This window comes from Manis pentadactyla, chromosome 14 (assembly GCF_030020395.1).
Source record: "Manis pentadactyla isolate mManPen7 chromosome 14, mManPen7.hap1, whole genome shotgun sequence".
Taxonomy (NCBI): Eukaryota; Metazoa; Chordata; class Mammalia; order Pholidota; family Manidae; genus Manis; species Manis pentadactyla.
Window position 1 is genome coordinate 7,302,727 of NC_080032.1, and position 15,591 is coordinate 7,318,317.

Genomic DNA, 15,591 nt, shown 5'->3' on the forward strand with positions numbered 1-15,591 from the left:
GCTGCTTCAAAGGACAACACAAAATCTGGCAGTTTCCCTACGAGAGTCTAGAAATGCCATCTGCTCTATCCTTGGTGTAGGCAACGGCCCAACAACACAGATCGAATGGCGTGAGTCAAGACTGCTGAATCAGTATTCAATGTACAGAGCTCGGGCTGAGTGTGTGATGAGGCCAAGAGGAGTGATGCTAAGTGACCAGAATGCTGAGAACTCTTAAAAATGAAACAGATGTGGGAAAGAGTTGACATTGAAAGAAAAAAAACATGCAGCACCTAGCATTACCCAAAACACACTGACAGTTTTGCTTCATGTGTATGATTATGAAGGGAGCCTCTTAAAGCCACATCTCTCTGTGGTGACACCTGGTATGTGATTCACCACACACCAAGCTGCCAATTTCAGTTTTGTTCAGGGTGTTTCTTACTGTCTCCTCCTCTCCACATGTCAGTATCCAGTCTAGTGGTCCAGGAAACAGGCCCATTTCCTCTGTATTTCTCCTTCCCTTAGAACAAGCAGATACTGATCTTGATTTAAGGAACCCCATACCCTTTTCACAGGCATGTCCTTCCTTTACTGACATAGTTTGCCAACTACATCCCAGAAGACTGTAGGAGGCATGAAAGCTGCATGCTTGAATACCCAGCTCTCGGGGCGCTCTCCCGTGGCACCGTGTCGAACATGCTGGCCTCTTCCTGAAAGGCCAGGAGAGATGCAGACTTTCCTCCTCTTCCTCCTCCATCCAGTGGTTTGACAATGGTACATGTCTGCTCCCACACTGCCTTGTAAATTGTTGACCCTCAAAAATTTTACAACCAACGCTGCTGCATGCTTCCTGTCACAAACGTTCCACACTGCTCATCAGGCCCCAGTCTGGATTCACAGACCCTCTCTGAAGAAGGGATAAGAGTCAGTGGCAGCTGAAGAACTCATACCAGACATTCTACCAATGTCACAGAAATACCTTTGGAGGAAAGAGGTCCATGTGGCAAGGGTACCCTAGTCATATGCAAAGTCCAAGCCACCAAAGAGCCTCTGGGAAGGCCTAGAACAGAAAAGTGTCTATGAAGCAATAAAAGGTCACCACGTGGCCAGAGGCTCCACAGAGAAAGCCCTCAGCACACAGAGCAGCAGTGTGTTAGACACCCCGCAAGACTGGCATGCACTTTCTCTCACAGGAGAAAAGAAGCCACTGTGCCATTCAAAGCCAAGTGTAAGCACTCTCCTTGCACTAGAGTGAGTGTTGGCCCTCACCCTGACTGACATCACTGAAGTCTACAAGGAGGAAGAGGTCAGACCTGTGCAGGGAAGAATTAATACAGCAGGCCTGAGACTGCCCATCCTTTGAAAGGCCTGAATCCAAGGTTTTCTTTTGGCTGGCATCTGGGAGTCTGGATTTGGGGAGGGCTCCCCCAGTTCCCTAATGGGAAAAGGTGCTCGCTGTGCCTGAATTACTTGTACAAACAATGCAGTTTATGCTGATGCTTTCCTTCTGGAAGTCTGAACTTTGGATACGCACCAGGCAGAGGGTAAAAAGCGTGGGCACTAAGGCCTTAAGGAGCTTCTCTGGTTGGCAGCATTGCACAGGTGCTGTCACGACTCAGAGCCGGAGGAACTGGGATAGGACATCTGTAAGTGTGCGCCCAGTTTCTCCAGACTTCACTGCCCCTTCTTCCTTTTGCTGACTGTGCTTTGCCTCCTGTCACTGTAATAAAGCACAGCTGGGAACACAAGTCCATGCCCAGTCCTATGAGTCTTTCTAGAATGCCGTCCAAATGGACACAGGCCCCTGGTGAGGAGCCTCCACAATGTGAGGTGGGTGGCCACCCTGCACAGGCTGAGTCTGGGCTGACCATGAGCCCCGCCTTCTTCCGCCACATGACATGTAGCAAGGCCGGTGCTCCTCACTGCAGCTGTGAACTCGAAATCACTCTGACACCTGCAGACAACCCCACATCTGTAAGACCCTCTTATTTGATTGGATCTAACATTTTAGGGTGGAGGCCTCACCTCTGATCCATGGCCTGCTTCCCAAAGGGTCTTGCACAACTCAGGCACACATGAAACTAGTTGAAGGAGCTGTAACATCATGAAAATCTCTTTTAAAAGGTTTATCTGTGCTCTGCAATCCTCCAGGCACTGCTACACCTTATAAAGTGACAAATCATCTTAAGCATACACTGACTATAGGCACAGACACTTAAACCCTGTGGATATACAAATGAGGACCACAAAAATAGATGATTGGTTGATCTAGGAGCCTATTTCAATGCATTCACATCTGTCAACCAAAAAAAGTCCAGATAACCTGCATTTCATAACTGTTGCTGTTCCAGCACTCCTGGCTTAAGCTGGCAATCTCCAATTATCTTCCCAATCTTATTTCAGAAAACAAGTTTTTGAAATTGAAAACAAATTAAGAAAAATCCAAGTTTGACACTAACATACTGGCCTTTCTGAAATCTCATAAAATTACAGGCAATTCTCATTCATTCACTCACTCCCACATCCCTTCAGACTAACCAGGCACCTGCGAGCAAATCGGCGGCAAAGTACCACGCTCAGCTCCATGCAGAATACAGAAATGCCTAAATATACACCCTGTTAATTCCCAGAGGATTAAGACCTGGTCCTTGGATCAGTCAGGGGCCACTGTGGGGATTTCAGATGGGAAAAATCCAAAGCAGGGAGCTAACACAGCGGATGCAATGGCTGAAAGAGAATCCTAAGAAGACAGACAAACCCAGGGCCACTGGGGCGTTGAGCTAGCACGACAATGGGGTGGACTGTCCAGGGCAAAGGCCGGAAATTAAAATACCAGCTAAGCAAAGGGCAGACCTGAACCATGACGTGGCCCTAGGAATGAAGGGGAGGGACTGGAGCAGAGACAGATAGGGCTCAGCAATTCTCTCTGGGGTAGGATAAGGGTGGGGGGAGACAGCATGACTCAAAGGGTTTCAGCTATTCGTGGAAAGAGGAAAAGGAGGAGGAGGAGGTTTTGTGGAGGAAATTACAATTTGTGTCACTAGACCTCACTAAGAACATCGGTGTGGGTTGTGTTCCTCCAAAACATGTTGCTCATCAACTCATGACCTCTTTGCAACACCCTTGTGGTAAATCTTAAGAAAATATACTGCAAACAAATGTTTACAGATCATCAACCTGTGCGTCCCTTTTCAGCTTCCCACCAGTCTCACGGTATGAAACACTGAATGCTCTTTCCAATTAAAGCCGAATCCAACCTGATAAGGCACCTGCTAAGGACCCCGTGGCTTCATTTGCAGCCTTGTACTCTCAACTTCACAATTTTCAGGGACACTCTACAACTGTGTAGTCTTTTCCATCTCCATCCTTTGAGTGTTACCTAAACTAACACCGAAAACAGTAGCATTTCCTGGCACCCGGTCTCCATGAGACTTTGCTTTGAGAGTGGGCCTCAGTGGAGGAATGAGTACCTATCGAGGCAAAGATGTCTTAGTATGCCATCTTCTGTTACCTGTCCACTATGCCAAAATGGGGCCAGCTCACCAAACGTTCAGTGGTCTTCCTTAGCCAGAAGACTTTCAAAATTCACTTTCACTTGACTGCAGCCTTCTTACTTATAAACCCAGACTAATTTCTTTGAAGGCTTCCTTGCTAATTGGCTTAGCCACTCCTACCCATAGATCAGTCTGCACAGTAAATAAAACACATGCTTCTATTTGAAATCGTTTCCTAGGAAAAAATGACATTTATGTCACCAAACAGGCAACTGGTATACAACGAAACAGAATTTTGCTTAAGCAAATCAACTTTGTCATTAATGGCAAAAAGCTTATGCTTATGTTTGGAACTCTCTCTCTATAAGGACTTGCTGAAGCCAATACCTTTGAAAATTCTATATCATCTATGGATTTTTCCCTAATTTCATGTAGTTACATGTTCCCTATGGGATAAGAACTGGAGATGAAATTTTTAAAGTGGGAACTAATAACCAAACAACAACAAAAAACTGAGCACAAAACTATATTCTTTTGTGGGTATCCAACAGATATGTGATTAAGAGTCCAAGAACTTTGATTGTTATATTTATTTATATCCCTATCACATTGTTGGAAACAAGTAAAAACCTGCGACCAATTACCCTAACTTCTCAGAAATTCTTTCTGCATGTGACAATATTTTGACAAAGATCATCTTTTTATTCCTGATATGAATGTTATTAAGCTCAGGTGTTGACACTAAGTATTTTCTTCCTTAGAATAAGGTCAAGTGATCAAATGAGCTTCTCAAGCAAAATCCTGAGCAGAAGTACCCAAGGAAGCCACATTTAGTGGAGAAATTCTATCCAAACTTCCACTGATTTTCTGTTAAGGTAAAAATAATGGGGATTGAAATGCAGGTGAGGACTACAGTATACCATAATATACCCATTCAATTGGCAAAGTCATTACTGACAATACCAAGTGTTGCAAAGGATACAGCTCAACAAAATCTCATTAATTGCTGGTGGGAGTATAAGTTGGTACAATTGCTTTGGAAAACAGTTTGGCATTATGTAAGGTGAACAGTCATGTTTTGTACCACCCAATGATTTCACCCAAGAGGAACTCCTGCACATGTATGAGAATTTTCATAGTCATCCATCAAGAGAAAAATGCATAAATAAAAGTGGTATACTCACATCCTGTTATAAAGCAGTCAAAAATCATATCTGTACAAGACCCTTTTTCATAAACTTTAAAATAGTTGAAAAGAAATATATGGCTTTTCAATTGCATGTAGATGAGATAAAACTAAATAAAAATGTAAGAAAGGGGATGGTGACCAGGATTTGGGATGCTGCTTCTCCTGGACGGGGGCAGGCTGGAGGATGAGATGGGCAAGGGAGCATGAGGAATTTGTGCCCACATCTGCTCCAAACACCGGGCTTCACTTAGTTAAAAAGAAACTTAGAAAGTGGTCTTTCCAAAAGGGTAGCTAGCAAGAGAAATGACCTCGATTCCTTCTCCACCAGCCACATCACCCTAGCAGGTAAACCTGAGTCTACCTGGCCCCTAAGGAAAGATCATGAACAAAATTCTTTCATTCTGTTTTCAGTTTAGACACCTCTATTCCAGCCACATACACCCAGAGAACTACTGAGAGCTGGGGACCTGGGGACTGTGGCAAGAGATAACACACATGTATGGCACTGGGCACAGACAGATTCCTGGGTTACCCACCCTGCTGCTGTCAGGATCATGAGCAACAGGCCTGGAGGCAACTCAGTCCTTGACCCCAGCAGGCAGGATGGCCATGTCTGGTCTAGAAAGTGGGATTCAGATCAGAAGAAGGGACAGGAGAGCAGAGTCAAACATCTGAAGTGCTGAGAGGCACAAGGAAGGGCAGACCGAAATGTTTTCCAGAAGGCAGAACTGGGGTACATGGGAAGAGTGGCAATTGGGCTCCGTCTCAGGCTTTTATGCACATGGAGACTTACTCAGCTCCAGTGGCGTGAGTCATACCCAAGAAGCCTCTGGGTAAGCCACTGAAGCTCATTTGGCCTCGGTTCACCTTCCAAAAAATGGGAATAAGACCATCTGCATGGCTGGCCTCACATGGGGATTACACAAGAGCACAGGGCTACAGATGCTAGGAATCATTCATTCCACCCAGGTGAGTCAAGCAACTATTCTGCCCACCTGGAATCTAAAATGTGCAAAAACAAAACTACAGAGTTGGATCGTGCCAAGTGCACACACAAGAAGCTTGTTTCCACTCCCTGTCCCCCAAACCAGTATTTGTTCCCATAACCTTATCAACAAGCAATAAGAATTTCTCTTAGTTACCCAGACCATCTGCACATTTGAGATAACTTTGAAATGTCAACTGTCTATACATAGTTATTTTAAAACTATGAAGATGGGACACCTTTGGTCTTCCAATTAAAATAAAACAACAAACAACAGAAAAACGCATGAGGGTAGGTTTTACTTCTTCTAGAATGAGGTCTTCCTGCTGCTGTGGGACCCAATACTCCTCAACATTACCTTGACTTGCACAGGTTAGTAGTGCCTGGTACAATACAGATGGCTCAGAAATGTTATCTCAAGGATGAGTGGGTGGGCCTGAGGACACACATCTGGGACAGGCACACACTGTGGAGTACAAAAAGCCCAAGTCAGCCTCTCTCTCCATGGCCTATAGGGCTGGTGACTTCTGACAAGACATGTCCCTCTGTCAAACCTCAAAATTGCTCATTTGTACAACAGGACAATCCTGGAACCCACCTCACAGTGTGAGTGTAAGGATGAAATAAATGAATGTAACATAAAACAGCGCATATGGTCCACAGCTGATAGGCACTGTTAACATCCCTTGCCTTTAAATAACACAGTGATACTTATTTACAGCAGATCACTGATGAACCCCAATATTGGATGTTTTGGTGAAATGCTTACATACCTGACAGAGTATGGTAAACGGGATAAAAAAAACACCCTTTGGAAAAGGATCTCTTTTTGCTCAGTCACCTAACTCTAAGAAGACCATGTTCTGTGTGACCTTATGGTACAGCTGAGTGGGTCAAAGGGCACCAAGACACCACATGAGAAGGGTGCATTAGAAACACATCAGCTTTCTGCCTTGACAGAAATTAAAGATGGTGACCCCATTTTGGAGTGGGAGCCATCACTTAAGTTCAGTGGAGCTCCCAAATTCTCAGGGGTATCACAGACTCAACCATCCTCTAGAAGCTGCATCCCAAAAAAGGCTAGGAAGGACTACATCAACCCTCTGGTGGGTGACTTGGAGGGGTACTGCCTGGCCGAGTGAAGTGAGCAAGGTGACCTGAGTGTCAGCAACAGTAAGGCAGGGCCTTCCTGTCTACAACGAGAGAGCAGTGGCTCTCAGACTGTGGTCCAGAGGAGCATCACCTGGGACTTGTTAGAAATGGCAAATCTCAGGCTCCTCCTAGACCCATAGCATCAGAAACTCAGAGAAGGGCCCAGCATTTTGTGTTTCAACAAGCTCTTCAGGGAATTCTGATGCGCCTCAGGTTTGAGAACCAATGGGATAGAGCAATCTGCTATCCCAAAGTTTAAACCAACCATCCCCAGAAAACACACCGAGGCAACAGCCATCAAGAAAGGAGAGAAAGCTTTCAGTATCTTTCCCCCTTCAGCCATTTCAGTGGGCAGACAGTACGAGCTGTCTCATCACTGGACTTCAATTTTGAATCCCATGCTGCTGCTGGAATAAGGAAGGTGACGCTTCCTGACTCTCCAAAGAATGCCCAGATGGGCTCCTAAAGCACAGGCTGTGTCTCACCCATCTGTGAACCAGCAGGCATTAGGACAGGTGGGAAATAAACTGAGCAGCCAACTGAGGAGGGAACAGACAGTCCTCCCACAGCAGGCCCACGGTCTGAACAAGTAACTGGTCCCCCTCAGTCCCTGACACAATGATCTTAGCTGCTGAACCAGAAAGTTCCTGGATCAGCTGACTCTGGCTAGCTGCTCTGGTCTCCACAAATACCAAGACCAAAGAGGCCCTGAGGCCCCACATCACTCCCTCACTCCACATCTCTGCTCACTCCCTAAACTCAAGCTTGCCAGAGGTCATGTCCACAGGGGACTTCCTTGCCAGAGGTCAGAGCCCCAGCCCTTGGGGGTTGTCCATTGGTATTATTTCTCCTGCTAGAGTACATGTTCCCAAACATCCTTAGGCTAGTAGCAGTGTCCTCCAACCCTGGATGCCCTCTGTCACCGTCACTGCAGCATCACCACCCTCCAACCTTAGATGCAGTCTCCCCCACCTCCCCACCCTGCACTTTCATACCTGTAGTAAGACAGCAGGCCGTTGCTGAGCACGAACCAGCGGCGCTGGTAACCCTTCAGGTAGTTGGTCCACTTGAGGAGCCAGCCCTTGAAGCTGTCCAGAGGTAGTAAGGCAATCGGGACAGTGGAGGTCACACCAGACCCTGACATTGGAACCCCAAGAGGTGTCCTCCCCTGTCCAGGTCGCAGAAGAGACGGGGTCTTTGACGCTGGCGGCGACCCTGAGTCGGATTTGGTTAAGGGCAAGTTCCCCACCACTGGCTCCAGCGCCGGTAGCTCTGATGAGGCCCTGGTGAGGAGCCCGGCACCTCCACTTGAGCCCAACTCTTCCCCGGGCGTGGACGCCGTCCCCAGCCCCGGCAGCAGTTCCACTGCTCCTGTGGACGCTGGCCTTGATTCAGATGTCTTCTCGGACTCAGTCTCCAATCTTGGCGGCGGCTCGGAAACTGGCTCCGACACCTGTTCTGCCACTGGCTCCCCCGCGGGCTGGGGCAGTGGCTTGCGCTGAGGCTTGGGCTCTGGCGCGGAGCCGGGCCCGAAGGAGCTCATGCTCGGCGCCGCCGTGTGGCAGGACAGGCAGGGGACAACCGCGAACAGCGACGAGAGCCCGCGGGAACGGCCGCCGCAGCCCCCGCCTCGGCACGGAGCGGCCGCTTTACCCATGGAGCCGGCCGGCGAGAGCGCGCCGGAGCCGGGGGAGGGGAGGCGGCAGGCGGGGGCCGGGGCGGGGCCGCGGCAGGGACGCCGTCTCGAGCGTGCGGCGCGAGGCGGGGACGCACGCATTGCCCGGCGCGGCCCGAGCTTCCCCGTGCGCAGCCGGCGGGGCTTGGATCCCGGCCCCACTCTTGTCGCCAACGCTCGGCTCTGGGTCTGGCCCTTGGAAGGCCCCTGGAAACACCTGTGGGGCCAGAGCTTGGAGGGCGGGCGGCGCGGAAGGGACGGCACGCTTCAAGCCACCATCCCTGCCTGCGCCCCAGTCCGTGCCAGGCGCTCGGGGAACGGTGCTGAATGCGGGGCCCGGCGCCGACGCTCCCGTCGGGGATGGGTTGGCTCCTCGGAACCCAGTAAAGTGGGATGGGTGTGGAGGAAGCAAGTGCCCCAGCGCTCAGAAACCACAACATGCGCAGCAACGGGGAGGCCCAGCCAGATGACGCTAAAAGTTAAGAAGGCTGCCCACCGCCATTACCTGTCTGTGGGTTCTGCCTGCGGCGACGCGGCGACCCGGCTGTATGGCCCTAAGCCACCGCCGCCTCCACCTCCTGGGTGAGCTGGCCTCTGGTACATGGCAGGACACTTCGCTGCAAGTGGCCACATAGTTCAGGGTCTCTAAATGAATGGAGAAATAATTTTTAAACGGTGCACTTTACTACAAAAAGGAACACATCTAAAAGCAGAGTTCTTAACCTGGACCTTCTGGATATCCCTGGGGCATCTTGGCTGGCAGTCTGTGAAGCTTCTGCATTAGTCTGCAGAATTTTAAGTGTCTGTATGTTTTTCTAGGAAGAAACTCCATAGTTTTCATGGGATTCCCAAAAAGGAGTCAGTGATTGGAGAAAAGTTAAGAATCACTGAATTTAAAGAATCTATCCTAAAGGGAAAAGTCAATGGTTGCCACAGATACTCGGAAATACAAGTAGAAATGTTGAATCTTGGGTTTCCAAGCAGACTCTTCCAGTTTTGGACCTCTGTTCAGGCTCTCCTTTGCTCATCCCAACATCTTATCCTCGCTTCACCCATTGACCATTCCTGATCTTTAAGGCAAGTACTGCCTGTGCAGGGATCAGCCTCCTCTGTGAAGTGAGCTGGAGCAGAGCAGGCTGGAAGGTCCTGGAAACAGTAGGTGCAGACATTCCCCTAATAAGTCCCTGCCATTTTTCCTAGTGATGAGGAGATCAGGGACATGGGGCAAGCATCATGATTAATTTTTTCCTGCCTATGATGAAAATGCCAAGATATAAATAGTATAGTAAGAACAGGAAGGACTCCATCTTGAGGCTAAGATTCCATTTTAGAAACCAGGGAGTTAGGAGGTAAGATTCCTAACACGCTTTATGGCATCAGCCAATAACTGGCTCTATCTTAAAGCAGGGCAAGTAGTCCTAAATGATATGTCCCCACTGCTTAAGGGTAACCACTACTGCAGAAGAACAGGATCAAGGAATTCCTTGTGTTAAGTTTATCTTACGGAATCCCTAACGGACAATGGATGGTGACAATGTTTCTCACTGGAGATAGACATCATGAGACCACCTGTCAAACCTAGGTGCTCCACCCCTGCCTTTTGCCCCATTATTGAAAGCCTTAAAGGACAGAATCCTAAGCCCTTAAGTGCGCCTGCTCTGTGAGGTTGCTCACACTTTTTCTTCAAGTGTGTATTTTTTGTCCTAAATAAAGACTCCTCTCTCTGCTCAGCATACTGCACTTTGTCTCTGTGCTCTTACAGTGGTTTTTGTTACTTCACTATTTCATTCTATTTTCTAGACATAAGCACAAGTCTTCACACTCTCTGTTCTTCTTCAGACTAGTAGCAGAGGGCTGCTGAGATCTCTGATTTGGGTTTGCAAGTTCCTGTCACCTGGGTGACCCAGACAGGACTGCAGCTGTATGGATCATTCTCTTTAGTAGCCTATCCCAAAAATCTCCTGTCTTTACCTTTGTGAAGTTCTCAGAACATCTTGCTTCATCCAGTGCCCTGTAGCTCCCCCAAATCCTGGGGTGGCAGGGGTTTAGTTCCCACACTGTACAGATTTAAGTGGACACTGGACACCAGGCGATTCTGGCTTCACAAGTTGGCCAGGGATTTGCCCTATGCCAAGCAGTTCAAATGAACTTCCCTTTCCTCTCTGTTCTTTCTTGCTCTCTGCTGCCTGTGTGGCTGCTGTCACCCACTACTACTCTTGCTTTAATGAATTCCTTCCTTACCTACATTCATCTGACCTGTTTGAGAATTCTTTCTCCATCAGAGTTAAGAACCCTCTCCCGTCCAGGCTGAGGTTTCAGTTAGTGAGCAGGGAATGACCTCCCCAGACACAGCTGTCTGACAAGAGAGTGACTCTGGGACCACTTCCTGGGGCACCTGCCTCTGAATGGTTGTCTTACCTGCAGATTTTTGTGAAATCTGGAGTTCAGGGACCTGACCATCTTGTATTTTGTATTCCATAAACTCAAAGATGGTCCTCAAACTTCAGTGTGCTGAGTCAAAGAAAAGTGATTGCCTCTGGGGAGCAGTGCGTCGAAGAGAACTGGGCAACTAGGGAATGAAATGGGGCATTTGTTTTTCACTGTTTGAACCTTCTTGAATGTTTTATCTGTGTCTGTTACTACTATTTTTTTAAAATTATTTCAACTCACTCCAGGGAACCTTGTTAGAAATTGTTTCCCATCCCCGTCTTCCTGGGATTCTGAGTCCCTAGGTCTAGGTGGAATCAAGAAGCACGCATTTTGATGAGCTCCCCAAGGGGTTCTGATCCCCAGGGATCACAACTCATGGACCACACTTTGGTGGGCAGTGATGTGGAAGGGAAATCTTGGGCTTTGGGAGTCAGATCCACTAAGGAAATCTCAGCCCGGCCACTCCCTAGCTGTGGGACCTTCAGCCACCTCACTGAGCTTCCTCTTGTTCGTTTGTAAAATGAGAATAATAATCCCTACCTCACAAGTTGAGAGTGATAAACTCATATATGTAAAGCACATGTGGCATAGTAGGTGCTCAGTAAATATTCTCTAGTTATTTAGCTAGAGGGTGCTCTGTGAAATGTTTGGTGAAATGAATGAAACAGAGCAGAAAGAGGTAAGACCAAGGTTGACAAGCTTGGAAAATAGCCACAACAATGTGAAAAGCTCAGTGCCTGCCATATAGGTGCCAGATGTGTATGCAACCCCAAAGAGGGAAGGCAACTAGTAAATAAATGCTTAATGATATGTTTTGACTGCTCCAAAACATATGACAGGGCCTGAGTCATCTGCCAGAGTGGGTGAAGAGGTATCACAGAAAGGGCAAGGTTTGCACTGAGTCAGTGGAAGGGCATTCAAGGCAAAGGAACCAGTGAGCATAAAGTCCCAAATCAGAAGAGAACCTTGTCTTAGAATTGACAAAAGAGCTCAGAATATTTGAAAGACCAGGGCAGGAGATGGAATAGGGAACTAGGTGGACACCACACTATCGGGAATGCCCTTAATCTTACAGAAAGTGAGTCTTCTGGACACAAGGGAGGTTTTTCACTTTTGAAGTTCCAGACCCTACCCATTAGAGAAATGGCTGACTCCAAATCTGGGGCAGGAAATATGCAAGATAGCCTGCCTGAGACATTCTGTCATGCCAGAAAGAAAAGAGGCTCTTCAAGATGACTGTGTGTCAAAAGGACTCAGAAGCTGACTTAAATCTGTCCCACTGGCCAAAGATGGGACAACGTGAGCATCAAAAAGAATCATTACAATGAGTTGAAACATCAAATATACAAAGATCCATAAGTTACACCCATAAGTTCCTAAAGTTACAAAAAAAAAAAACTTCATTGGTCACCTTTGGGGGTTACTCCAGCACCAATTCTTTATTCTGAAAATGTATAATAAAGGGAAAGAATTACATCATATCCTGCCTCTCTCATACAAACTGAATCTCAGTAACCAGAGTGTAGGAGGGGAAAATCTTTGTAGAATTAGCTAATAATTGCAGAAGGAATAAAAGAATTAGAAGAAAACGTCTTTCGGCAACCCCTAACTCAAGGTGCTCTTCAAACCTGTCCACCTGTGCAGTAAGAGAATAAAGACAGCAGGCAGCTGCCCCCAGCCCCCAAAAGAAGCCCTGCCAGGGCTTTGAAGTATTATTTTTGAGATACTCTTCAAATACTTCAGAAAAAGCTAGAGTTTCAAGCAATGAAGGCTCTTGGCAGCTAGGAGGCTCTAGGATAGCTGAGCCAAAGTTGTGCTACAGAGCTGGTCACAGACATCACTTACGCCTGAGGCCAGCCCTATGAGATGGCAGGGACCACTGTCCCCATGTACCTGAGCCCAAGGTCACATTGCTATCCAGATAAGAACCCAGGCCTCCCAGCTCCCATCGGTCTTTGTTCAAAATCCAGACAGATTCTCTTATAAGTATGTGGCCAGATACAAACATAGGCGCTGGTTTGTGTCTTATTTTACCCAACAAAGGAGATGAACCAGCTAACAGGGCAACATGTAGCTAAGAGCACAAATTTTGAAGGAGAACCTCTTCTCAAAGCCCAGGTCGGCTGCTTTCTGGATGGATTCCTGTGAGTACCTTGTAAAATGAGTGGGTAGGTTTCCTCTGCTATTATGCAATTAGGTCTGACTTACCTCGGGTCCCTTTGCTAAAGGAGAATATCTGGCTGGAAGCTCCGTGTAGGGCAGAATCATAAATAGCAAAGTCAGGAGAACTCTGTTCTGTGGTGCCAACATCCACGATGCAAACCCCAGCCGATCTCAGATATTTAACTCAGTTTCTTTGGAGAAGGGCCATACTGTTTTCTGCCTGGGAGAAACGTTACCTGCTCTTTCAAACTTGAGATAAAGAGGGCAAGGTAGTGGGGTGGAACGGCCCCAGGTTGTGTGTTGAGTCTATGTTCGTTTATTATATACTGAGTAGATACAAAAGACTATTGTAGAATATGTGTAGAGCATACCAGTAACAATACTAGACACCCACAGGCTCACTCACCAGTTTAAGGAATAAAACCCTGCATTTTAGTTTCCGGTTCTCCCTCGTACCTTCCCCCATGACCTGGCGACTTTGAGCCCAAAGCCTCCCCGGGTTCTTTCGCGCCGACTGGCTCCCACCTCCCGCCTCCTTAGGCGGCTGAGAGAACGTTCTCAGCTGTTGCCTCCACCTGTCTTCTTCATCAACAGCTCTCATCCTCTCTCCACACTTCAAGGACTTGCTGAAATCTCTCATTCATCAGTGATCCATTTATATTTAAAATTGAAACACCCCCAACATGGCCTTGCCAAGCCCTCTTAACTGTTCTTTTCCTCCACAGCATTTGTCACCTTCTAATGATTTGTTCAGCTTAGTCTCTCTCCTCTTACCAGAACATAAGCTCCAGGATGGTAGGAATATTTGTCAGAAATTTCTTCACTGTTTTATCATCAGGGCCTAGAAGAAGACTGGCATATGGTATGAACTCAATCAATATTCACTGAATCAAGCCCTCTTTCCAGTTTTCTTTGCTGCCAGGTATTTAGTACTTTTTCAATTGTCTATACTTTTATTTCAGTGGGTTTTCAAGAAAGACGGGAGGCCAACATGGGTGCTAGTCCAACATCCATAACCAAAATTATCAAAGTTGTAGTTCTTAATGTGTGGGGGATAGAGCCCCCTCTAAAATTATGATGAAAATGACAGAATATACAAATCAGCACTTTAATCTAAAATTTGACATACAATTTATGAAGACCATAAACTTCATCTTAGGACCTATGCTCCTAGAACATTTCTCCTAGAACATTTCTGGAAAGAACATTGTTACCTAGACATTGTTACCGTGGTGCCCCAGAGACCTAGACATTGTTACCATGGTGCCCCAGAGAGAAGGAAGAGGGGAGTTCTCATTTCATTATGTATTATATATTTTATATATGTGTGTGTGTGTTTCATTATATATACATTTCATTTTTTAATATAGTACAGGTGTTACAATTTTAAAATTTTAGAAACTAGTTAAATATTTTACAGGAAACTATGTTCTAATACGTTGGTATGTTTATAAACTCACATGTCTTTAGGGGCCAAGGAGGTAATGTACTCAACTTTAGGACAACAGGGAGTGGTGGGAGCTGTGGCTAACTGGAGCTTGCATACTCTACCCAGAGTGCTTCAATTCAACACCCTGAAAAACATGGTGTTGATCAACTCAACACCCTTGCTGTCAGACCCAGCAGGACAATTAGTTAGCAACCTCTGCTTTGCCCTCTGCTTAGAGTGACAGAAGTCTTAGGTTTTGTTTGAAAACCTCTGTGGGTAGTCAATTATTCCTCAGTGATAGAGTATGCAGAATCTTTGAAGTAACAGAAGGAAAAAGAAAATAGGAAACATCTTAGAAATGACCTGGGAGCTCCAGAGAACATGGTTTGGTGGTACATGATACAAATTTCACAAAGAAAGGGATAACCAAGCCTCCCTTTTGCTGGCTTGTCCAGCCCATGCCTGGAGGGAGCTCCCAGTTCAATTAGAGAACTAAGGCAGGTTAGTAGATGATGGCACAAGGTACATGAGACAGTCGGGGTGGGTCCAGCCTAGGACAGAGAGTTTGAATCAGGGCAGACACCATGAGGAGGGTAGAGCCAGGCCCAGAAGGGTCTAGAGCTGAATTTCCTCAGGTGAAGATAAGGAAGGGCGGTATTCCTAGCAGGGTGAACAACAGGTTCCGAGGTAGGAAATCAAGACGCCTCCTTGAAGAGGAGACATAATTCATGACATCTGGCTCATGGGAAGAAGTAAAGGACAGGAGCTTGGAAAGCTACGTTCCATAGGGTTGGATGCTCCCAGTCCTCTCACCTTCCCTTTGAACAAAGCTGAGGAATAATTTTTCTGCATGACTATTTCATCCCCATAGAGCCTATGCACTCAGCCCCCTGGAACTACCCGAGGAAGGACTGGCTGGGGCCCCAGTGCCCAGCCATTGCTCCATGACCGGGTTCCTAAAAGGCACTCACTCACTTAGGGAAGCCACAGGGCCCCTAATAGGCTATGGATGTATCTCAGCCCAACTTCCTCCCCCTAAGAGATTAACTGAAACATGAGGGAAGTCCACCAAGACCCAGAGCTGGGATACAT

At 47.0% G+C, this 15,591-nt stretch overlaps 1 protein-coding gene across 4 annotated transcripts in view; it reads right to left on the reverse strand.

Annotated features, from left to right (window-relative positions):
- OSBP2 (oxysterol binding protein 2) overlaps positions 1-8,785 on the reverse strand; it is a 159,016-nt gene extending 150,231 nt beyond the window's left edge. Inside the window, exon 1 of one of the 4 annotated variants that reach the window (XM_057492578.1) lies at positions 7,798-8,782. In XM_057492578.1, coding sequence (XP_057348561.1) covers positions 7,798-8,579 — 782 coding nt within the window. In that variant the 5' untranslated portion in view covers positions 8,580-8,782. Of the gene's footprint in view, positions 1-7,797 lie in introns of all 4 variants that reach the window. The other 3 variants (XM_057492576.1, XM_057492577.1, XM_057492579.1) reach the window with 3 other exon arrangements.
- Positions 8,786-15,591: the final 6,806 nt, after the last annotated feature.